The 25609-nt window shown below is 36.8% G+C and overlaps 1 protein-coding gene across 6 annotated transcripts in view; it reads left to right on the plus strand.

The window, feature by feature from the left end:
* Positions 1 to 1812: 1812 nt before the first annotated feature.
* Positions 1813 to 25609, plus strand: part of SPART (spartin) — a 30329-nt gene continuing 6532 nt past the window's right edge. Inside the window, exons 1-8 of one of the 6 annotated variants that reach the window (XM_045796957.2) lie at positions 1813 to 1970; positions 5732 to 6543; positions 10632 to 10829; positions 12932 to 13108; positions 16486 to 16609; positions 21105 to 21299; positions 22314 to 22472; positions 22552 to 22642. In XM_045796957.2, the coding sequence (XP_045652913.2) occupies positions 5734 to 6543; positions 10632 to 10829; positions 12932 to 13108; positions 16486 to 16609; positions 21105 to 21299; positions 22314 to 22472; positions 22552 to 22642 (1754 nt within the window). In that variant the 5' untranslated portion in view covers positions 1813 to 1970; positions 5732 to 5733. The other 5 variants (XM_045796958.2, XM_087865183.1, XM_045796954.2 and 2 more) reach the window with 5 other exon arrangements.

The following is a 25609-nucleotide window of genomic DNA, read 5'->3' on the forward strand; positions in this document are numbered from 1 at the left end:
GGGGTGATGAGCCCTGGGCATTGTATGTAAGTGATGAATCACTAAATTCTACACCTGAAACTAATATGACAGTGTATGTTAACTAATGGAAATTTAAATTAAAACTTGAAAAACAAACAAAAGAAGCAAAACGAAATGAAGAAACAAAAAAAGGAAGTGTAAGTCCTCCACCTTTGTTCTTTTTCAAAATTGTTTTGGCTATTCTGGCTCCCTTACATTTCCATGTGAGTTTAGGATTAGCTTGCCAATTTCTGCAAAATAGTTGTCTGTGATTTTCTTGGGGATTATGTTCCATCTGTAGATCAATTTGGGGAATATTGCCATTATAACAATATTAAATCTTTCAGTCTGTGAATGTGGAATGTTCTTCCATTGATTTAGGTCCTCTATAAACCCTCTCAGCAATGTTTTGTAGTTTCTGGTGTACAAGTCTTGCACTTACTTTGTTAAATTTATTCCTAAGTATTTTGTTCTTGATAGTATTCTCAATGACATTCTTAATTTCATTTTTGGAGGGTTCATTGCTAGTGTTTAGAAATACTATTGATTTTTGTATGTTGATCTCTTACCGTGCAACCTTGATGTATGTGATTAGTTTTAGTAACTTTGTGGTAAATTTTAGGGTTTTCTATTTAAAATGATCTTATATTTAGAAATTTTACATTTTAAAACACTTTTATGGCTATCGCAAAATTTTAAAATTAGATTTAAATTTATGTACTTACAATGCAAAGAAGTATGATAGATGATCAATAAAATGCTTTCCAGAATAAATATTTCATTGGGATAAAATTTCATGAAGAACTATGGAAATACAGGTTCAGGAAGAAAAGGAATGATGTAAAATTTCATATTAAAGAAAAGCTTGTTTGTGTAGTTTTAAAAATTGAAGAATATCAAATTGCCTGGTATTTAGGTTGCACTGGCTACATATAAAAGGGTTATGTAACAGTTCTATTTTAAAACGTCAATTTACAATAAAACAATTTGCATCTTTTGCAACTGTTTAAGTCAGATCAAAATTTTTACGGATGGTCAATCTAAAATTGAGGGAAAAGGTACAGAGTCACATTTTCCAGAATTCTTTTAGGGAGTATAAGAGCAAAATCATTTAAACCATTGTATTAATGTATACCTTCCTAAGCTAGGCTTTTCTCTTTGGGATGACTGTTACCTTTCTTCAATTTGGGGGAAATTTCCAAATGGCCCCTAATTTAAGTCTCACCCAGTGGTCATCCAACAGTCCTCATCATTAATTAGTTTTGATTGAGGTAAACAATTCATCTAGAATTAAGTCCCTGTCATCCCTCAACAAGTCACTTAGCTAGTCGTAAATCCTCAGGATACTGTATACATAATTTTTTAAAGGCAAGTCTATTGAAGAATATATAATCTGTCATCTATAGCATTTTAGTAATTTTAAAGAAGTTTTGGAGAAAGCTAAGGTATGTCCACTTTGATTTTCCCCCTCTTAGCTTCTGATAATCATAAATGGTATTAGCACAGTTGCTGTTTATCCTGAGGAGCCAGGAATTTAACATTGACCATACTGCTACATAGACTTTTACCGTGCGCAGGTGCGCGCGCGCACACACACACCCACACACCCCCTCCAGACTTTTACCACTGGAGGTAACTGTCTTAGAATACATTAGTAACAAAGATTAGGTTCCAGAAGAATTGAATCAGCCTTTGTTCTCCCACGTGCACTGTGTCCAGGGCTCCCTCTAGCCGTGACCGCTCTCACTGCCCACCGCTCTTTCCTAGCCCCTCCAGCGGCTTTGGTTCCGCTGGGGAGAAAGATATTGCGCAAGCGCGGGGGCTGACGACGTGGCCGCAAAGACCAGGGTTGGGGGTCCGCGCTGAGCGGCTGGTTCACGTGATTCTCTGAGGGGCCTTCCGCCCTCGTCCTTTTCTCCCCAGAGTTTCACCTTGACTCTGGGATTCCAAGCTGACATACCATTTAGAAGGTCAGCGTGGGAAAGACTTATGCTGGGCGGGCCGGGGTAAGCTGCCCGAGTGGGCGTCACGCGAAAGCCGACCTGCGGGCTCCTGCCGCGGGAGCGAGGGCTGACGGGCGGGGCGGCGCGGCCGCGTGACGTGGCGCGCTCTGGAGCGCGCGACTTGGAATGCTTTGTGAGTCCCGGCGTTGGGTCGCGCGCGCGTGCGAGACGCTAAGAACCTCGGGACCGGTCCCGGCCCAGCGCGTTGTAGAGACGCGGCGTCTGAGGGAGCAGGTTTCTGGGCTGCGGCAGCCGGGCGGGGACGCTTCAGGTAGCGCCGAAGTGCCCGACGTCTGGAAGGCACAGGTGGGGCGGCGGCCGGCAGGGAAGGATTCGCCCTTGGCGCGGGCCACCCCCCACCCTCCCGAGGCGGGCGAGTCGCGTGAGCTCCGTGGCCCCCGCGGCCTGGCGGGGCGGGGGGAGGGGCAGGGCAGAAAGGGCCCCGAGCCCTCATCCAAGTATCAGACATGAAACTTTCGTTGAAGGAAGCAATTTCGAGAGAATAGTTTGAGAAGTTGTTCTCTTAGTTACCCCGCCTCTTATATTTATGGAACCTTCGAGCGCCGCGCTTCCTGTGCCCTTCACTCCCATTTACTGGCTTACGCTGCCTCCCACTTCCACCCCTTTGATCGTGCTCTTGGAACATCTCTGTCGACTATTCTTGCTGCCTCATACGCGCTTGTTTACTTGGCTTCGAAAATGGCTGTGGTTTTGCGTCCTTACAGCTTCGTGAAAGTTCGGTAGCCTTTACAAAATATCAGCAACCAACAGCAATTGTATTGGGAATGGATGGCACACGATTTTGCTCTTTCGAATGCATTTGTTCGTGTTCGTTAGGGACTGAGCATCGCAGAGGCTCTCTCCGACCTAATTTTTATGTCTGGAAAAAGTTTCTCTTGGAATGTGCACTGTTTCGTGACACGGCATTATTGCGTTACCTTACGGTTGGCCCATTTTCCACTAACTAATGAACTGTTTTACTCTGTCCAGGATCCTCGAAATTTACTTTATTGCGTTGTAATTTAATGGATTTGTGTTCAGGATTGTTGCTACTTCTGAAATATTGGTTTAAACGTTTAAGAATTCAGGTTTTCTTTGAAATTTCCAAAAGCAAAACCAAGAAAAGGGGAATGTAAGAATGTCCCCAGTTACAAACGGAGCTGTTTTTTTGATTGCGCTCCTTTGCAGTAACAGACCCCGTTTGGTGACTTTACTGGAAACCTTTTTGAAACAGGAAGGGTTTATGTTGGTTCTTTCTCACCTGTGGGGGTTTGTGAAACGTCATTTATAGAGTTCCCCTGACAAGAATGGATGGGATGCTATTAATAGGAGGGAATTTCATACAGGTATTTGAAGAAGTTCCGTGTTCTTTTTTTGTAAAGGGCCAGGTCGGCAGGCATTAGAGCACCTTCTTTATTAGAGACTATTTGTGATGTTGACCTTAGCTTGATTGTCACTGCTTTTAGGGTCAATGGGATTGAACTAAGTTGTCAGGAGTTTGATTCAAAATTTTACCTTTTCTCCTGAGATTTTTTTTTAAAGCTTAAACATATGCACACCCACACATCGTTATGTCCGAAACAAACACGTTTGACTTCTTTTATTAGAACCTTTTAAAAAATAAATGCGCTATTTCTGTCTGGAACCAGGGTTTGGTTTGGGATTTAAGACGATTATACTGATGTGGGTACTATTTTATTTAATACTATAGATTGACATTTCAAAACTTCCTGTTCTCAACTTTAAAAATGAAAGTATGTGAGGGGCGCCTGGGTGGCACAGTCGATTAAGCTGCCCGACTCTTGGTTTCGGCTCAGATGGTGATCTCAGGGTGGTGAAATAGAGCCCCGCCTTGCGCTCCATGCTCAGGGGACTCTGCTTAAGATTGTCTCCCTCTCCCTGTGCCCCTCCCCACCTTAAATAAATAAATCAATATTTTCCCCCCTTTTTTAAAGATTTATTTGAGAGAGAGAGAGCACAAGTTGGGAGAGAGGGAGAAGCAAGCTCCTCGCTGAGCAGAGAGCCTGATGGGGCTGGATCCCAGGACCCCAGGATCATGAACTTAGCTGAAGGCAGACGCTTAACTGAGCGACTCAGGAGCCCCTCGATCTTTAAAAGATATTTTAAAAATAAAAATTAAAGTTTGTGGAATCATGTAATATTTTTGTCTTTTCAAGCCACTTGATAAGGTCTTAACTGTGATTAGGGATATGACAGGCATTATTTTTTTTAAGAACTATTCTGCAGTTCTTACCCCTGTGAAATGGATTTTCTCAGAGACTGCTGAGAATATATCAAATCCTGGAGTAAATCCCAAATTAAAAATACAGTATTTCATTACAAACTTTTACTTTCTTTTTTCTTTTTTTTAAAAAAGATTTTATTTATTTATTTATTTGACAGAGAAAGCCAGCAAGAGAGGGAACACAAGCAGGGAGAGTGGGAGAGGAAGAAGCAGGCTCCCAGCAGGGAGCCCGATGAGGGGCTGGATCCCAGGACCCTGGGATCATGCCTACCCTGAGCCGAAGGCAGACGCTTAACAACTGAGCCAACCAGGCACCCCAAACTTTTACTTTCTGTACAAAAGTTCCCAACTACATTTCACCTGATAGATAGATTTTCAGGTTTTTTCCCCTGCTAAACTTTTTTTTTCTCTCCCAAGATGGAGAGGCCAGCAAGAAATGCTATTCAGCAACCGACCCATGGAATTACGCCACTGCCACCGCCACCACCACTCCCCCAGCCCCCCACACTTTCCTTTTCAATAGGCAACCCATTGCCTCCACTGACACGTTATTTCAGGAAATCTTTCAGCACACTATGTAACGTAAGCTTTGAAATGTAGGTATACACAAGATCAGGTGTTGAACACCTTTTCACGTGCCATTTAAAAATCCTCTTTTGCGAAGTACCTGTTCATGTTTTTTTCTCATTAACAAGAAGGAGAGGTTATGCCTTTTTAATCTTGCTAGAGTTATTTTAGTGGAGTCTTCGGAGGGAACAGGGCTAACCGCATGTGAGTAACCTGCCACCTTTAAGTGGAAGTGGATAACTTTAAAGCTTCATCCAGATAATTTTTTCTCGTTTCTGTCCTCTCCAGTGTGTGACTGAACCTTTTTTTTTTTTTTTTTAAAGATTTGTTTATTTGAGAGAGAGCGTGGGCATGAGCAGGAGGGACAGAGGGAGAGGAAGTGAGAATCTAAAGCATACTCCTTGCTCAGCACAGAGCCCAACTCAGGGCTCAATCCCATGACCCTGAGATCATGACCTGAGCTGAAATCAAGAGTCTGATGGTTAACCGTCAGAGCCACCCAGGTGCCCCTGAACCCCATTTTTAATTAGGTGGATATAATCTGGATTTATATTATAATGAATTTTAGAATGAGGCTCTTTGGTTCTAACATTGGATACATGGTAGGAAACATTTATTTATTATAAGAAACTGTAATAAGAAAATTATTCAGTAGATATATTCTGACTTATTCTCTTCTGTTTTTAATTAAAACAATTTTTAGGAACAAGAGCATTATTTATCTATTCAACAAATACATATTGAGTGCATTCTCTATGTCAGATCTAATAATAGGGTTAGGGAATACAAGAGTGAACAAGACAGACCAGCAAGACTCGTAGCTTCTTGAAATATATTTAGGTAGGAGAAACTGATAATAATTCAATAAACAAATAGTTAAATTAGATAATTAAAGATAATATTTTCTGTTTGACAGAAATGGAGCAAGAGCCACAAAATGGAGAACCTGCTGAAATTAAGATCATCAAGGAAGCATACAAGAAGGCCTTTTTATTTGTTAATAAGGGACTGAATACAGATGAATTAGGTCAGAAGGAAGAAGCAAAGAACTACTATAAGCAAGGAATAGGACACCTGCTCAGAGGAATCAGCATATCATCGACAGACCCTGAACACATAGGTGCTGGGTGGGAATCTGCTAGACAGATGCAACAGAAAATGAAAGAAACACTACAGAATGTACGTACCAGGTTGGAAATTCTGGAGAAGGGTCTTGCCACTTCTCTACGGAATGATCTTCAGGAGGTGCCCAAGTTATATCCAGAATTTCCACCTAAAGACATGTCTGAAAAGTCACCAGAGCCTCAGTCCTTTAGTTCACCTCCTCAGCATACTGAAGTAAATGGAAACATTTCAACAACAAGTACAGGGTTGGTTCTGGCACCTAGTTCTTTATCCTTACAATCTCAAAGTCATCCAGCAGAAGCACCTCCTGCTTATACTCCTCAGGCTGCTGAGGGTCACTACACTGTATCCTATGGAACGGAATCTGGGGAATTTTCATCAGTTGGAGAAGACTTTTATAGGAATCATTCTCAGCCACCTCCTCTTGAGACCTTAGGGCTAGATGCAGATGAGTTGATTCTGATACCAAATGGAGTACAGATTTTTTTTGTAAATCCTGCAGGGGAGGTTAGTGCACCTTCATATCCAGGGTACCTTCGAATTGTGAGGTTCTTGGATAATTCTCTTGATACCGTTCTAAACCGTCCTCCTGGGTTTCTTCAGGTAAGCCAGAGAAAAATGTAAACATAATTTGAAATATGTATAGAATACATTGTTTTTGTTTGTCAATATTTATTATGTGTCCAGGACAACAAGTGCAAAAAGATCATTCTAGTTCCTTATTAATATATTCTGTGAAATTTATGAGCCTTAAATGCCTAGATGTTTAATTTTTTTTTAAGATACAAAACTGTTTTGTTTTATTTTTTTTTCGAAATTGTGTTTTATTATTAAAATTGTGGTGATAAGACCTGAGGGACATTGGAGCATTCATCCTTAAATTTTTAATTCTTTATTGAAGAAGAAACCTAGTAACTTCAATTTCAAAAAGGATTTATGTAACTCATGTGGGTGTGTTACTGTAAATTTCCACAAATGTTGTCAAGCCCCATCTGAGGGGTTGATCTGGGCTAAACCTAGCCCAGTATGTAGAACAGTGTTTCTCAACCAGGGGTGATCTCCCCCCACTCTCCAACCCAAAGACATTTTGACAATGTCTGGAGACATTTTTGGTTGTCACAACTGGGGGGTGAGTTGTGCTACTGCTACTGGCATATAGTAGATAGAGGCCAGGGGGACTCTAAACCTCTAAACAGGATCACTTTCGTCAATCAAAATTATGTAACCCAGAATGTTAATCATGCAGAGGTTAAGAAACTTTGGTATAGAAGTAGAGATAGCAATGATAATTTAAGATGCATTTCTAATATTCCAAGCAGGTAAATTTATTGGAATGCCCTTGGTCCAAGAGTAAAGAATGGTGCTAAATAACAACTGGTGTTGTTAGGGCACTGCTGTGGAATTAATGAAATATTCTAAAGGCAATATTTTGAAGGTGATATTGTAATAACAATCTGTTTTTAAAAGATTGGACATCAGTACAGGGAGTTGGGTTCTAGGATTGAGGACTCCATTTATACTGGGTATAACAAAGAAGTTTGCATGCATGTAAGGAAGATGACTATTTGAGCAAAGCAGGTCTTTTTGTCCAGAGTCCAGATGATGTGGTTGGTTTAGTTACAGCACTAGTTACCTAGATTGATTTTGTCTTTTGGTATACTCCACTTTCAATTCTTAGGTAGCTTTTACATGGAATCAACTTGAAAGTTGTTTAAAGGGAGTTGGAGACTTACTAGATATATATGAAGGAGTTATTTGGGGGCATTGCTGGGGAAAGAAAAAAAAAAGACTTCATTATTGGATAGGAAGAATATTGTGTATCCCGTAAGTTATTTTGGGAAATAATCCTTGAGGTAGAAAGAGTAGTCATATTGATCGGGATTGTGAAGAGGCTGATAAAAGCTGTAATACTTTCTGCTGACCTGGTAATATAGCTGTGTTGTAACAGTGGAATTTAAAACCTTTGCGGGGTGGGGTGTGCGTGGATGGCTCAGTCAGTTAAATGTCAGACTCTTGATTTCAGCACAAGTCGTGATCTCAGGGTTGTAATATGGAGCAAGGCTCCACGTTGGGCATGGAGCCTGCTTAAGATTCTCTCTCTCCTTCTCCCTCTGCCCCCCAAACATAAATAAATAAATACGTAATACAATAAAATACATTAAAAAATAAAAAAACTTTTGGGGCCCAGACTACTGGAGATATGGGAAATGAAAATCAGAAACACTCTACTTGGTTACATGAGCTCAACCATTAAAATGACTTGTTTTCTAGTAAAAATTTGTCCGTTTGAGTGCTTTAAAGAAAGTGTTTTTAATCTTTCTAGTATCTCCTATTTTTGGTCGTAAATAATAAGTAAAATTTCACTGAAGTTTGAGTTTCTTGAAGGGGCTCTCATTTGCATGTATTCAGATGTTTGTAACAGTGACCTAAAAGGCAGTTAACATGTATTTACTGAATGTCTCTGTTCTAAAAAACAAACACTGAATCAAGTGAATATTAGAAGTTAAGTATAATTTTTTTTAATATAACTTCTTATACCTTAAAAATCACTGTAGGTCTGTTAATGAAATTAGAAATTAACATTTGTTCTTAAGTAGGCAGGCATAGAATTCTAGGGTTTCTAAAAATGATTTTTCTCTAGGTTTTAGTTTAATATACTTTTTAAGCCTGTTAAATTTGTAGTCAGTTCATTAGAACTTAGGCATAAGGTTGCTTTCTAAAAGTGAATCTGGGAGAAATCTGCCTGTGGTGGATAAGCCCTCCAATCTGCAATGATCTACTCTGAGAAATGTCTATAAAGTTTCATTTCAGAAGATTTGGGGATACTCCAGTTCAATCAAGGTGTCCAGAATGTAGTTAGTCTTAGAGAAATCATGACAATAAAAGAAAACTTTCCCAATTTTAGTTATTTAAGTACAACCTTTGCAACTTTTTTTTTGTCAGTCTCATACCTCTGCTATTATTACTTTCTAAATCATTTAAATGTCTCATTTGTTGGGGTTCCTGGGTGGCTCAGTCGGTTAAGTGTCCAGTTCTTGATCTGGCTCAGGTCATGATCTCAGGGTTAAGATTCTCCCTCTCCCTCTGCCCCACCACCCCTCTCTTAAATAAATAGATAAATAAATGTCTCATTTGTTAATTTTGTCATCCCAACCAATAACAGCGGTGAAATTGAGAGATAGATGTATTTTTTCTTAATTTATTGAAATATATTACTATTCAAATTTAAATAATCTGGTGTATTACTTAAAGTCCTTTCATATACCACTCATAGTAATATACTTTGGAAGACACAATAATCAGTTTTATTATGTCTTCTCTGAGTTTGACTTATAAAAGATGGAGAATGGTATTTGAGATGACTAAAAAAGAGAACCTATAAAAGAAGAATTTGAGAAGGCTTATTAAGGACTCTCCAAGAAAGAATCAGACTTGGATACTCTGATCCTTATAGGTTTATATTCTGTTGATCAGAGATGATGGCAGTGTACCAGAATTTTCCATTTTTTATATGAAATCTTCCATGCTCTTTGACTCATTTACACAATATTTTGATAATAGATTATTCTCCCAAGTTTCTTAATAATTAGGAAAGCAATGTGTCCTGGATGAGCAGCACAATTAGAATATTCTCTTCGCTCAGAGTGTAATCTCAATGGAAATGAATGCATTTGGATATTATGATTTAAATTTAGTCTCTTCTGAATTTTTATCTTCAGAAAGTGAGCTTAAGTCTTAGTGTATGGACAATCTGATGATATTGCAGGGCAGCTTTGTTTGTTTTGATAGAACTTAATAATAGATGGTAAATCCATAAGCATAACTTAATGTTCTATTCTAGCTATGTCAGATTCTCTTGGACTTAGTGAAAAAAAAAAAGCAGCATTGTGAATGCTGGTTTTCTTTTTTGTTTTTTGTTTTTGTTTTTGTTTTTTTGGTTTTTTTAGATTTTATTTATTAAGAGAGCGTACTGTGGGGGGAGAGGCAGAAGGAGAGGAGAGAGAGAATCTCAAAGCAGACTCCATGTTGATCGCAGAGCCTGACACAGGGCTTTATCTCACGACCCTGAAATCATGACCTGAGCCAAAATCAAGAGTCAAATGTTTAACTAACTGAGCCACCCAAATGCCCCTGCGAATGCTGGGTTTCTACTTAAAGGAATTGTTTGGCTTCTCTGGTGCCAGATTGCTTGCGTCTAAATCCTAGCTCCACTCTTCACAGACTCTGAGCAACTTAATTAACCTCTCCGTGCCTTAGTTTTCTTGTACATAAAATGACAATATCTAACTTCATGGAATTATGTGGATTAAATCAGTAAATACACGTACTTTTATTTCCACAAAATCATGTCTAATTTGAATTATAAAGAAAGTCTTAATTTACTTTGACTTATTTATTTAAAACTAAATTCATTATTGGTTATTTGCTATTTAAGGCTACTACTTTGAAGACTGTATAGTTAGTGAAGCAATAACATTTTTAGGACAGTTCTTGTGAGTGATATGCACAAAGATCAGACTAGCAAGTGGCTAATTTTTAGTGGGAATTTATTGATGCTAATGATTCTGTAAAGCCTTGTAAAATGCATTTAGAATTTTGAAATGTTTATTTTCTGGTATAACAATTCTAAAACCAGTGAAAACCGTGTATATTCATTGATTTTTTTTTTTTCCCCTGACTAATCCTTTCAGGTTTGTGACTGGTTGTATCCTCTAGTTCCTGATAGATCTCCAGTTCTTAAATGTACTGTGGGAGCCTACATGTTTCCTGATACCATGTTACAAGCGTCAGGATGCTTTGTGGGGGTTGTCTTGTCTTCTGAATTACCAGAAGATGATAGAGAACTCTTTGAGGATTTATTAAGACAGATGTCTGACCTTCGGCTTCAGGTAACTTGTGTGATCATCTTTAGAATGAAATCTACTTTAACGTAAGCACTTACGCTTTTAAAGAAATTGTAGTAGGGTCCAAAGTGATTGAAATTCGAAAAATGACAATATATAATTTGCCCGTGTGTACACAAATACTAGTTGGAAATTGGCTGTAAATGGTGATTAAGATCGTGGTTTCTGGGGTCAAATTACCTGGGTTTGAATTTGAACTCTTGTACTTAATAGCTGTTTTACTCAAGTTATTCATCTTCTTTTTAGTTTCTTTATCATAAAATGGGAATAATATCTACTTCACTGGGCTGTGGTGAAGATTAAAGGTTAATACATTAACTGTCTTCTATCAGTGCTGGCAAGTAGTAATGTTTTGTGAATGTTAATTCTTGTTATCACCACAGTCTTCCTGCTCAGTTGGAAAAATAGCCTAATGGGACTAAATGGTGAAGCGAAGGTAATTTGGGCATCAGCAGATGGTTATGTTGGACATTTTAGGGGTATGATTGGCATTTTGAGGAAGAAACAGGTTTTAGTTGAGGGAGTTGTCTTTGTTCTCATGATAAATAAAGCTAAGTAAAGAGAAAATAAAGTACAATTTAAAATATGGTCTGTCATCCTATGAACTTGCCTTATTAAGCCTGTTTTTTCCCTCCCCGTGTGTTGATCTGTCATAAGGAGTTAAAATATAGACTGTTAAGGAGAGCTGTTCTTCAGGTGTTCTTGCGCATCTTGATGTAGGACAAGGGGGGGAAATATTTTTGATTGTGAATACTGACAGTTTTCTGAAGTTGAAGGAGATTGACAGCATGATAATATACTCTTTTACTCTCTATTTCAGTCAGTGTGTATTTAGAATCCATTATTTTACTAGGTATTGTGTTAGATGATGGATGGGAAGACAGAACAAGAGACTGAATATAAAGATACTATTTAACAGCTCCTATTCTCAGGCACTTATAGTCTTCTGAATAACCACAGTACAGGATGATGATAGGTGATGAAATAAAAGTATACACACAGTTAAGGAGATCAGGGGATATTTCACAAAACAGTTTCCTTTGAGTTCAGTCTTAAAAGTTTTGTTCCTGTTTTCTCAGAAAGTAGAATACACTTTCATTCCATACCTATGTTGAAAAGATCACAGGTGACAGGAGCAGGCTAGTAGCTAAGCAAAAGGTCAGAGTCCTCTCTAGCATTAGGTTGTATGAACTGTATATGAGAATGACCTGGTGATCAACATAAACTTTAGCATAGCCAATGCTAAAAATTTAAGCTATAGTAACAAAACTGTGGTCCCCTTACAGAGTTGTGTGTAGCCTCAGTGTGCTCATAGAGAGTAGTTGCCAAAGGCAAAAACATGGTCAAATGGATAAGAGTTCAAGTCTTAGCTTTGCTGTTTACTAGCTGAATGAAGTGACATTCCTAATTATTTCAGGCCTGTCATGGAGCACTTTCTCCCTTCACCCCCTCCATTCATTGGACCTATATTACTGGGCTTTAGGAAAGAAATTAAACCAACTTTTACATGTTTACTTTTTGGTTGCACATCGTTTTTAGTTTGCTCTGTTGTCCCAGAACTCTAACTGTAAACAAAAATTAGTTACTAGCTATAACTTTGACTTGTCTTTACTCTTAAGTATTCATTCAGCAAAGTATATGCGAACAGAATATCTTCAGTATTAAGTGCAAAAACAGAAAACAAAATCAGTCTTCCAACAATGCAGAGTGGTTAAACTGGACATGAGTTTTGTTGATTGCCTTTAAACTCATTTAGTCTTACATGTGTTCCCTAAAACTTACCATTTGTTATTTAATTAAATTCAAATGTAGCTACATCTGACTTAATGATAACTTAGACAAACAACTTTTGTAAGTTTATCTTTTATGCTTTGTCTTTAGGAATTTGGTTTAGGCCATATGCTGTGAACTAAAGAACTCAAGGGGTTGGGATTTGGTGATGAGATAAAACAAAAGTATAGAGGAAAAACTAGCAAAAGTGGTTGTATTTGTAGACTGTCAAAAACATCAGTGTTTGAACAAGCACATCATTAGAGCATAGCTTAGAGAAAATTTGAATTTGATTTAAGGTTTAGTCTACCCCTTAGGCCAATTGGAACCGGGCAGAAGGAGAAAATGAATTCCAAATCCCTGGAAGAGCTAGATGCTCCCCTGACCAACTGAAGGAAGCCAGTGGCACTGACGTGAGACAGTTGGGTCCTTCATTGGACCAAGACAATAAGGACGTGCGTCATAAAGGAAAACGGGGGAAAAAAGTAAGTAAAGTAAGTAAAAAAGCAATAAGGTATATGTGTGTGTTCTATTCTAATTGTACCTTTCACCAGTTTCGATTATTTATAAGATCTTATCCCTGTTTACTAAAGCAGAGCAACTTTCAGAATCACAAAATGATCACTGGCAAAAATAATTAGAATCAGCTTTAATATTTTCCTTTCCAGTGTTTGTTACTTAAACTGTTTAAAACAAACTCTGTGTTTTGGGGGATAGATTTTTTTTTGAAGTATTTGAAAGATTTTTGTATTTACATTAGTGCATATCTTTTTGTTTTGTGTTGTGTTGTTCTCTACCTTCCTTTATACACCAGAATCTTGGGGCTAGATATGCTTTTCCTTACACTACCATTTTTATTCAGTCCCTTGTTTCTGGTCATCAGGAAAGAGAATGAATTTTTAAAAACATGTTTAGTAGTGGGGCGTCTTGGTGGCACAGTCAGTTGAACATCTAACTTTTGGTTTCAGCTCAGGTCTAGATCTTGGGGTCCTGGGATTGAGCTCCACATCTGGCTTTGTGCTCAGCACAGAGTCTGTTTGGAACTCTGTCTCCCTCTTCATCAACCCTTTCTCCCCGCCCTTGAGCACTCACTCTCTAATAAATAAATAAATCTTTAAAAATATATATGTTTAGTTGTTTTTTCTTTTATTTCTTAGATCCTGAATATTCGATATGCTCTAAATGGTAGTAAGTTCAGTAAGTATTTAGTGCTAGAATGCTAAGCATAGTGGAAAAGTTAAATTTCTTATCTCAAGGAATTTATTGTCTAGCTAGCAAAGAGCATTTCTATCCAGTGTGATCATTAGGTTATATAGTAGGCTAGATTGCACCATCTAATGTACAGCCTAGCCTCATAGATAAGTATGGGCCTAGAGAGGTGTGGGAAGCAGTAAGGAAAGCTTCTGAGAGGGTGTTATGGCTAAGATGAGTCCTGAAGGATGAAGCAAAAGTTGGTCATATATATAGCGGATTGAAGGGGATTCTGGGCGGAAGTAGTAAGATAAGCATATATGAAGAAAGAAAATAGCATTGTGCGAGTATTGAATTACAGTTTTGTATTGTTCATTGTTGTATTCCATATTATAAGTGCTCAATAATTATCTTAGAAGAATTAATTCATATCACTTGAATATTCTACATTTAAAAAAAATTTTTTTTAAAGATTGTATTTATTTGAGAGAGAAAGAGAGCACAAGTAGGGTAGGGGCAGAGGGAGAAGGAGAAGCAGACTCCTGCCCAGCAGGGAGCCCAACGACATGGGGCTAGACCCCAGGACCCTGGGATCATGACCTGAGCTGAAGGCAAGCACTTAACCAACTGAGCCACCCAGGTCCCCCTTGAATATTCTACATTTATCTGTGGATTATGTTGAATGTCTTAGACCAGCTTTATGGAGGACATTGGGAGTCCAAGATGGTTCCAAGAAATATATTTATTAAAAAAAAATTTTTAAGTTAATGCACAAAATGCAAATCCAAAAGATACTTAGTGAAAAGTAAGTCTGCCTCCATTCCTATCCCTCAGCCACCTAGCTTCCTGCTCCAGATACATTATTGCTAGCTTCTTATCCTTGCAGATATATTCAAACATCTATACATACACATGTTTATTTTGTGTGTGAATTATACATGTACATGCACACATTCATGTAATAATACAAATGTAAGCATGGGAGGCAAACTGTTTTGCTCCTTGCTTTTTTACTTAATATTAATGTTTGGAAATTTTTTACATCATTTGAAACTTCCATTTTTAAAAAATTTAATTTTTTAACTAAAAAAATCAAATCATATAAACAGGTTTATACTTTGAAAAACTTTACTCCCACCTTTGTCCATATCATTTTCCCTGCCACAGTAGGTAATCACTTTTTATCAAGAAGTTGTGTTTCTTCCCTCAGTTTCTTGAGGCAGGTAAAAGCAAATAAAAACAGATTTCTTTCCCTTTCTTATACAAAAGGTAACAACATGGAGTGTCCTGTGTTTTGGTTTTTTTATTTGATGATAATTCTGTCAATGTTAATAAATGGAGAAACCCTCTCAATCTTTCTTATAGCTACCTCATATTTCATTGTATGGATTTCTGATAGTTTTCTTTAACCAATCTATTATTATTTGGATGATTCTAGGCTTTTGATATTAGAAACAGTACTTCAGTGACTAACTTTGTAGATCCATTGATACAGACATTTGCCAGTAATTCATCGGGTAAATTCTTAGAAGTGGGGTTACTGAGTCAGTAAATAAATGCATTTGTAATATTGATAGATTTTACTAAGTTGCCCTCCCTAAGGACTATACTCATTCAGTGTAGGAGACCTATTTCTTCATAGCTTAGTCCACAGAGTGGGTGATCAGCCTTTCTGTATTTTGGCAGTCTGATAGATGAGAAACGGTGTATTGGAATATCTTATTTGCATTGATTTTATTATGAGTGATGTTGTGTATCTGCTTAAGGTTTCCTTGAATTTTGTTTCCTGTGTGATGTCTATCCTTGTCCTTTGTCCATTTTTTATTATTGGGTTGCTAGTCTTTTTCTTCTCAATTTCCAGGGGCTCTTTATATAGTAGGACATTGGCTCATTATTAAAGATAGAAGTTGCTAATATTATGTTCAGTTTGTCTTTGGGTTTTAATTATGAATGGCTTCCCCTTCTCCCTATAGAAGTTTTCGTTTTGCTTTTAATGTTGTTTTATGTTTAAATGAAGTTCTCTTCGTATTTCTATTGGGAAGCTTGATTTTCAAGTAATTTTATAGTATTATGAGGTCTGAGTTAGCCTGCTATTAAGTTCTTAGAATGAATAAATTTAGCTTTGACATTTTAAGTGTTGGCCCTAGTTCTCATACAGCTGTTAAATTAACAAAATACAGGTATATCTGTGTTCCCCATTTCCATTTAGATGAAGTAGCAGATTCTTCTGTGTTTATATATTTTTACTTGCTTTTACTTGATTTCTGTCAAAACCGGTTTATTTGGATACATCCTTCCTTACTGATTGAGTCATTTAACAAATCTTTTAAATCTTACTGAGTATCATGTGCATACTGTCATCAAGGGGTTGATAGGTTTATAAAGGAACTGATAGTCTCATCAGTTTAAATATGATTTGATAAATGCTGTATTGGAGGTATGTTAGTATTTAAACCTTACTCACCAGGGAGACCTTATATAAGACCAGTACAGTTTTAAGCTTTATGGCAGTTGTGGTATTTTGCTTTATGTTGTAAAATATACTGGTAACTATGTTGGCTGGAGATATTTTTATCAATTATAGCTAGTATTTGTTGGCTTAATATTTTATTACATAATGCTTATAATTTTTCCGCATCTAAGTTCTTTATTGTTTTACATTTTGAAAAATTTTTATTAGGCTAAAGACCCTCCAAGTGAAGAAGTTAATCTGAGTCACATTGTACCCTATGAGCCAGTTTCAGAAGAAAAAGCAAAGGAATTACCTGAGTGGAGTGAGAAAGTGGCTCACAATATTTTGTCAGGTATTACAATAATGTTAATTTTTTTTCCCCTATAATGTGAAACCTTTGGAATCCATAAGAGAATACTTAGAAAGATAGTATTTTGTATTTTGGTTCTAAGTGATCATTGTATGAATACTTAAACAAAAACAGAAGGAACTGGTCTTTTAGAATATTACATATTATCATATAGGTATAAGTTCTTCTTGCCTATTTTCTGTTTCATTCTTGGGAAAATTGATAGTGAAACGCTTCGGGAATCCCCATACTCTCAGGATAGCTCTTCTGAACATAAAATTAGTTATTTCCCTTTCCCCTTTGAAATTCCCCTTTAATCCTTTTCTTTTCTCCCCTCTCCCCCTTCCTCTTCCTCTAAAAAAATGGTAAGATACTCATACCGTCTTTGGAAGCAAAGTAGCACTCGCTAACCAGACTGCAGTGGAGGTATGAAGAGACCTGAGGATTATAATAGCTAAGCTTTGGGATGTAGGCCCTACTATTTAATTCTGATTAGAAAGGGCATCAGATCAGTTATTTTAAAACCAGAATGATCATTCCTGACATACATCTTTCCACTTTCATTGGTTAGCATTTTAGCTTTTCAGTTGTTGTAGCTCTTAGATTTGGACCTTCTATTTTGTTTTTAAAAAACACTGTCAGGGGCGCCTGGGTGGCACAGCGGTTGGGCATCTGCCTTCGGCTCAGGGCGTGATCCCGGCGATCTGGGATCAAGCCCCACATCAGGCTCTTCTGATATGAGCCTGCTTCTTTCTCTCCTACTCCCCCTGCTTGTGTTCCCTCTCTCGCTGGCTGTCTCTATCTCTGTCGAATAAATAAATAAAATCTTTAAAAAAAAAAAAAAAATAAATAAAATAAATAAAAAAATAAAAAACACTGTCATTCACACTTTAGTAAGCTAAATTCATGACCCTGTAGAGGAATCTTGATCAGTCATTTAAAAGACTGTCAGTGCAGATTTCCATCACTGTAATAAATACCCATTAAATAAAGATATCTTAATCAGAGGAAGCCTTCAACATGAAAAACCAACAAGTTAAAATAAGTGAAAATTAATTAACTAGGAACTAACATAATATTTTGCCCATGTCAGAGAGCTGCTAGAGATAAGAAAAGACAAAGCCAAATTTTTCAGTTATAATTTTAACAGTTAAAATTGAGCCTTGAAAAAGATTTTCAAAGAAGTGCTAAAGAAAAATCTTCACTCTTACTACCCGGCCCCATAACTTTACAGATTGCTAGGCTATTAGGTCAGCATTCAGAAAACTTGCCTATATTCACAAATATGTAGATAATTTCAAAGGTTATTTTCTTAAGTTTTTTTAATTCGTACTGCTCAAGATTGTTCTATTTACTATTGCTGTGTAACAAACCATCCCAAACTTAATGTAATGAAACAACAAACATTTATTTATACTTAGGAGTACTGTGGGCCAGGTATTCCAAAAGGTCATAACAGGGATGGCCTGTGTCTGCTTCATGATGGCAGGACCTCAGCCAAGAAGACTCAAAGGCTGACTAGTGACTCATTAGCTGGGGGCCAGAATCATCTGAAATTTCCTTCATTCACGAATCTGACGTCTGGGTTGGAAGAGCTCAAAATTAAGGACTGCCAAATAGAGTGCCTTGACATGCTCTCCACGTGTTTGACAGCTTAGCAACCTTAAGCTAGTCAAACTTCTACATGGTAGCTCTGGGTTCCAAGTATGAATGATACAGCAACAGGCAGAAGCTTATATACCCTTTCTAACATATTCTTGGAAATTTCTAGTATCACTCATTACAAGAAAATAATAAACATCAGATTTAAGGGGATGTGACACAGACCCCACATCTTAATGGGAGGAATGTCAAGGTCATGTTGAAAGAACATATGGAACAGGTGATACTGTTTGGCTACCTTTGGAAAGTATCGTATGCCATAAGTCTTAGGCCTCCTAGGTACCACAGAGATTCCACATACTGGCTCTATTCAGAGAGGTAGAGCATCCTTCGAATCAGCTAATCCTGGGGACAGATCTCTTTAGAGATTTCAGAAAAACTCTCAGCAGTGCATCATTTGAAAATGAGCAAAAACTACACTATGATAACACTTAGGGGCCTGCTTTACTACTCGAGACTTTAGTAGGCTTTTGTAACTCTTTTCTTTGCATCTTATCTCCTCAGTTCTAGCAATACCCGTAATAGTTGGTTACATTAAAATTATTTAACTACCAATCAGAGTACATATCTTTTATGTACTTTTTAATAGGTAGAATGAAAACCAACTAGCTCACCAAATACTTGAGGTACAAGTAACAAAGAAAGTGGCAGAAAATATCCAAGATTTACTCCAGGGAAAATGATCTGATCTGTCAAGAGACTGTTTCTACCTGACTCATGCAGGCTCTATACAAAGATAAGTAATCAGGGATCTAAATTGAGCTTATTCACTTTAGCCTATGATTGTTCCTGTCCAGTGTCTGAAGATCAGTAAAGATCAGTAAAAGCTATAGTATTGTATTTCATGAATATAAAAGGTGAAAAAATATGAAGTAACTGCTTAAAATTTAGCTATGTAGAAAATTGTCTTGAAAGGCAGAATTACACTTTTAAGAAGGCAGCTGCCAAACATTTTAGATGGAGGGTTTAGTAAGCTAATTTGGGAAGTGGTAGAGGATCTGTGACAATAGACCGATTAGAGCACCCCCTCACTGGGTTAAATTTGAATGAGATAATTTTAAGTCCTCTGCAACTTCTCATTTATTCAGCAAACATTCATTGCCTGCTCTATCTCAGCATTAAATGGATGCATATAATGCAAATATGGATAGAATAAATCTATATCTGGCACTACACATGCCATTTAAAAGATCTTAATAGCTACCAATAAATCATTACATTTCCTGATCTTCTATTGTAATATCTTAGGTTTAATGTATTATCTCTATAATGCACTCTTCCATGGTGATAGCTTCTTTGTAACTTGCATCTAGCATTTCTTTTTATCAGTCCTATGACTTCTCATTTATCTACTTTCCATTTATTCTTAGTCATTAGGGGACTCTGTCCCTCCTGTTTGTTTAATTGCAGGAATATAGTCTACTTAAGCTTTCCTTTGTTTCATTGTCGTTTATGATTTCTCAGTCTTCCTTCAAGCTCAGCTGGTTTTTTACTTCTTAAATATTTTCAACCTGAAAGTTAACTCTAAACCCCCTATGAATATTTTTAATAGAGGTCTTCAGTCCCTTTATTGTTATGGGAACTCTTGGCTGGAAGGTATTTGTCTGGGTTTGAGACCTGGTCTTCCCCCAGGGGTTGGACAGTGGGGGTAGTATTTGAGCTAGAGGTGGACATGTTAACTAAAAGAGGAAGAGAAACACAACAGTTTTTCTGATCAGTTACCACTTGGCACTTTATTTTTCATTGTTAGCATTTTTAAATAGGGTTTTCACATGATCACCAGATGCCTACTCACTCATAGGCCAAAGTAATTACATAAAAGCCATGCCCCAGACCTTTGGAGAATATACTTAGGTATTTTATATGTCTAGCTTTATTTAAAAGCTTGTTTTTTCAGGGTATAGCCAAAAAGGAAATATTTAAAATTATAAGCTCTCCAAGGCTGGGTAAAACTTTCTTCTTCCTCTTAGGAGAAACTATTCTCCTTGGTATTTTTTCTTGCTTTTCCCATCTCCTTTCCACTTCTCCTTTCCTCATGTGTACACAGGGCCTTTTCACTAGAGAAGTCTATGCTATCCTGCTTTCTGTCTTGACAGTCTCATTTTTCATGCATGCTGTAAGAAGCATTGAGCAAAGCAAAGGGCTAGGAACTATCATGAGAATTGGCTAAACCATTTAGGCTTCCGAGTTTTCTTCTTAGATCTTTTCTACTCATGTATTCTTTGAGTAGTCTTCTGTCTTTGTCATTCAGGTTTATGTTACAAACTGAAAGGTGCTGAGATCATGGAATTTGGGTTTGGGATTGAGGGAGGAACAGGACTCCCTGCCTTATGCCTTTTGTCTAAAGCAAGCAAGCAAGAGTTCTGCCTTGGTGTTTGAGATCTGGGTTTATTGGTTTCCAATTTGCATTATTTGTGTCTAAACCCCTCAGCGCTTCATAGAGGAAAAGTGGTACTTGGACTAAGGCAAGAACAAGAATACCTGAGTCCTCAAGCCAAATACTGTGTTATTGGCACCAAAACCCAGAATTAGTCCCTAACAATAGTAATAGTGTGGTAAGTAACATGTAGAGAGATACCTACAAGTAGTAGTAGCAGCATAGAGTAATACAAAACTATATTATTGAGTGATCTATGACCTAAGTACTGAAAGATGAATTTACCTAGAAAAAATATATTCCAGCAGAAAATTATAATTGTAAATTTGGCTTGAAAGTTTACGGTATGTTTGGGATCTGAACATTGAATGCCTTCTTTTTTTTCCTGTTGGTTTATTAAAGGGTTTATAGGTATAATCAGCTCTAATATTGTGCACTTTTAAATCTTCCTATAAAAAGGTGCTTCCTGGGTGAGCTGGGGTTTGGTCAAAGGTGCTGAATTTACTGGCAAAGCAATCCAGAAAGGTGCTTCTAAACTCCGTGAACGGATTCAACCAGAAGAAAAACCAGTGGAAGTTAGTCCAGCTGTGACCAGGGGACTTTATATAGCAAAGCAGGCTACAGGAGGAGCAGCAAAAGTCAGTCAGTTCCTGGGTAAAGTAACTTTGGAAGACTTTACTTCTTTCAGTTAAATTAAAAATGATCTTTTAATCCAGGTTAATCTAAATGTTCATAGATGGTTTAACCTTAGGAGTAAAGGATTAGGACAAAGCAGTGTCACCTTGCTACTCATAGTGGGATCTATAGCAACATCAACCTATCTGAGAGCCTTAGAAATATTTCAGGTACTTGGCACACATTACTGATTCAGAAACAAGATCCCTAGGTGATTTTTATTTGCTTATTAGTTTGAGAAACATTGGTTAAAGGGTTATTTTGATGTGTCGAGAGGGGAGTGTCTGTGTCTTTGAAAAGGAATGGCTCTGAATGTATTTGCTATCCTTGACTATGACACATTCTTTTAAGGACAGCTCACTGCATAGTAGTTGGGGTCAAGTGGGAGGGATGTATTGTTTGAATTAAGCTGATTTGGTAATTCTGGTGTCAGCCTTCCCAAGTAATATCCTACTAATTCCTTCTCCTTTGAGAATCATAGATCTAAAGTTTGGCATTTTAAGATGGCCAGATCACTCCTTCATGAATTATCATTAGATTTAGTAAGATTATCTTTTTGGTATTCAATATTCTTTGAATCAGATTTTGGATTGTTTACTTAAATAGGCTTAAATACTTTATTACTATTTCAGTGAGATATTTATCAATATGGAGAAAACCTAGAAATACACATAGCTGGAAAACATGAAAGATGGACCTACAAGTCTTTCATTGCAGCAGTCTTGGTTTTCTTTTAAGCAAATTTCCAAAAAGAACATTATATTTAAGAGGCAAGGTTTTAATCATTAGGTTCTACAAACGTATCTTTAAACCAAATAATAGGCTTTGTTTAAAAACTAGCCAGCCTTGGTTCTCATCCTTATATAGAAATGCTAAATTATGCAATAAAGCAACTTTAGATGCTCATGTAAGAATTTTGTTAAGTAAGAGTGGTAAAATCAAGGGAAGAATACATTTTTTCTAAGTGTTTCCTTTTTTTTATGGTTATATTAGTTGACGGAGTTTGCACCGTAGCAAATTGTGTTGGAAAGGAACTAGCTCCGCATGTCAAGAAGCATGGAAGCAAACTTGTTCCAGAATCTCTTAAAAAAGACAAAAATGGGAAGTCTCCCTTGGATGGTGCTATGGTCGTAGCAGCAAGTAGTGTTCAAGGTAACAAAGACCCATAAATTTAACTAGGAAGCTCCATTCGTTTAGCTGTAGTGTTACTGACTTTTAAATATATTTGCAGGATTTTCAACTGTCTGGCAGGGATTGGAATGTGCAGCCAAATGTATTGTTAACAATGTTTCAGCAGAAACTGTACAGACTGTCAGATACAAGTAAGTTGAGTTTTATCATTTTAATGACTAAATCTCCTATAGTATTTGCAGAAATTCAGGACAGTTAAAATGATCGTGTCATTATTGAGTATCTGATAAAACATTTTTTTACTCTGTTTTTCTTAATACTATTTTAGGTAAATGAATGGAATTACTGTGACTTTGTCTTACATTACTAATGGTTATATTTGTTCATCACTAATGCAAAGAATAAGTTTAATGAAAAAAAAGCCTGTAGTTTCTGAATACCTTATATTGACTGCATGTTCTTGATGGGTGATGTTTGCCGGCAGTTTTGATGGGAAAAACTTGAATTATATTAATGTATTGTATCTTGTTAACATTAGCCCCTTCTTTATACAAAGAATGTTGAATATTGTCACATCTTATTTGACTCTACCATTGTTCATTCTTATTGGAATGGACAGATGGTATGTCATCTATTTCATATATTAAGAAGTGGGCAAAAATAGAAATGAGTGATCTGCCCGGCTACTCTGATAACTATTAAAGGTGAGACTTAAAACAGGATTTTCCGATTTTAGCTCTTTGTTCTTTATAAGTCCTAGGGGAATCTAGGTCTAAAAAATCTAGTATGAAAGACCCAAGTTGCTTTCTTAGCTTTGAATTAGTTTAAAGCCTAATATTAAATTTTTATTAGAAACCAAAAAGTAATATTAATGGTATTCTCAACTCCCAGTTATTTGTATTAATTATCTACTCACAACATTTGAGTTCATACTTATGTATTAGACATTGTGTTCAGTGCTTTTCCATATATGTATTTAAGCTTTAACACTATTTTTCTTTGAGAGAGGAGAGAGAGAAAGGTGGGGGAGGGGCAGAGGAGGAGAGAGAGAATCTTAAGCATGCTTCTTGCCCAGCACAGAGCCCAGCACGGAGGTGCCATCTCACAACCCTGAGATCATGACCCCAGCCAAAACAAGAGTCAGACACTTAACCAACTGAGCCACCCAGGCACCTCTAGTCTTAAACACTATTATCTCCATTTTACAAATGAGGAAACCAAAGCATAAAGCTGTTAAATACCTTGTTAAAGATTACACCCCTAGAGCTGGGGTATAAGCCAGGTCTCTTTGTGTCATGCAGTATGAAAGAACAGTACTGGACCAACCCTGTCCTTGATGAGACATCTATGCAAGTTTAGTATCTAGGGTAAGAAACCACTATCTATCATACATTTACCTTCCCTCCCACTATAGTAAATTACCTGTGGCTTAGGAAAAACTAACTTAATTTCCAGTCTGAGTTGATTTGACCTCCATCTGGGGTGTGCATACATTTTGAGTCAAAGCAGTGTAACATCTTGGAGTGTCAATTTGACCGAAAGATTTGTCAAAGAAAATACAGAATAGATCTGAAATTCTTTTGGTGGAAATATAAAACCCAAGCATTCCAGCTTACCTCTTGGTACTTATAGCCTTGATCTCTAATATTCTTTGTGTTATGGCTCTGAGGATACTTTGGTGGATCAGTCGTAATTAGAAAAAGAGTTTTTTCTTTTGTTGCAAGAGTCCAAGTGAGTCAGAAGTGCCTTTTAGGCCAAAAGTGAATTATTTTTAGATTATCAGTATCATTTGTTAGCAGAAATAAGTAGGCAGTCATGTTAGAAAGTAATAAATGCTTCCAGTGGCTTTGCCCATTTCCTACTTTAATGAAAGAAAATGCTTATCTAAGTACAGTTAAGGAGAGCTTTATTAAAGATTTGGGATTCACATAACTAGCAAGGTTTTAGGGTAGATTTTGTATTTTTGGTCCTTAGGAGATGAAAAGGACATTTTAACTGTGGTTCTGAGCTCATTTATTTTTATTATGGTATGTATTGCTGTTCTTTTTATCCTTTACTCCAAAGATTCATGGAGTGAAAAAACAGGTGAGAATTTAGTTAAGTAGGTTTATATTTCTAACTATAAAGGTACTTTGGTCTTAGCAGTAATTTAATTAGAAACTTAGGAAGATGTGAGGGGCAGTGGGAATATAAAGGGTTTTGTAATACTGTTTCCTCACTTATGGCCCAGAAGTAGAAATTGTCTTTTAAAAGAAGAAACTGCAAGTATTAAACCAGTAATAACTTAATGATATTTATCACTGAAGAAATGGAAGAGCCAGTTACTTCATTTAATTTGGTTCTCATTTATTTACATAAATTTATGTTTATGAATTTACATCTATTTACACTTTGAAAAAGTATTTGATAGCATAAGCACTTGTGTTTTTCTCCTCTAATCCAACTGATGATAGTATAATAAAATTTGTATTTTTATTGCCTATGATAACTTATTCTCCCAAGTTTTGAATCTGCCATAATTATATGAATTATGCCTAGGAGAAAAACGAATGTATTATATATACTTCCTTATCTGATTTCTGGTGTTACAAGCCAGTACGGAAGATTATCTTTTCATTTAGGCATATTTAAAAGCAGATTGTGTTAGAGAAGTATATTGTTTATACGTTTCATGGTTTTGATTATGATTCAAGATAACGTTCATTGATTATGAATGGTTTATCTAAGGATCTATATAATTAATTATATTCTTAAAATTTTTAGGTAAATGTGTAGGAACTATTCATTAAGACTATTTTTGTCAGTTACATTAATGCTTTTGTCTTATTTTAAATTTAGGAACTTGAAGACCTACAAGAACAATAAAAAAGCAATAAGTAACTTCAAATCTGCTATATTTAATTGCAGTATGGTGTCTACTAAATAATTCATCAGTCTTCTAAATAGCTTCTAAATTTCACCTTTAAGCCCCTCCCCCCTTTTTTTCCATTTGTAATTGTTCAGAGGATGGGGTACCTTGCTGGCTGGCTCAGTCAGAAAAGGATGTAACTCTTGATCTTGAGGTCCTATGTTCAAGCCCCACACTGGGTATAGAGATTACTAAGAAAAATAAACTTAAAAAAAAAAAAAAACAGTTTAGAGGAAAAGCATATAAATTC

The sequence above is a fragment of the Ursus americanus genome, chromosome 10 (genome assembly GCF_024610735.1).
Source record: "Ursus americanus isolate L20-20 chromosome 10, mUrsAme1.1.p, whole genome shotgun sequence".
NCBI classification, from domain to species: domain Eukaryota; kingdom Metazoa; phylum Chordata; class Mammalia; order Carnivora; family Ursidae; genus Ursus; species Ursus americanus.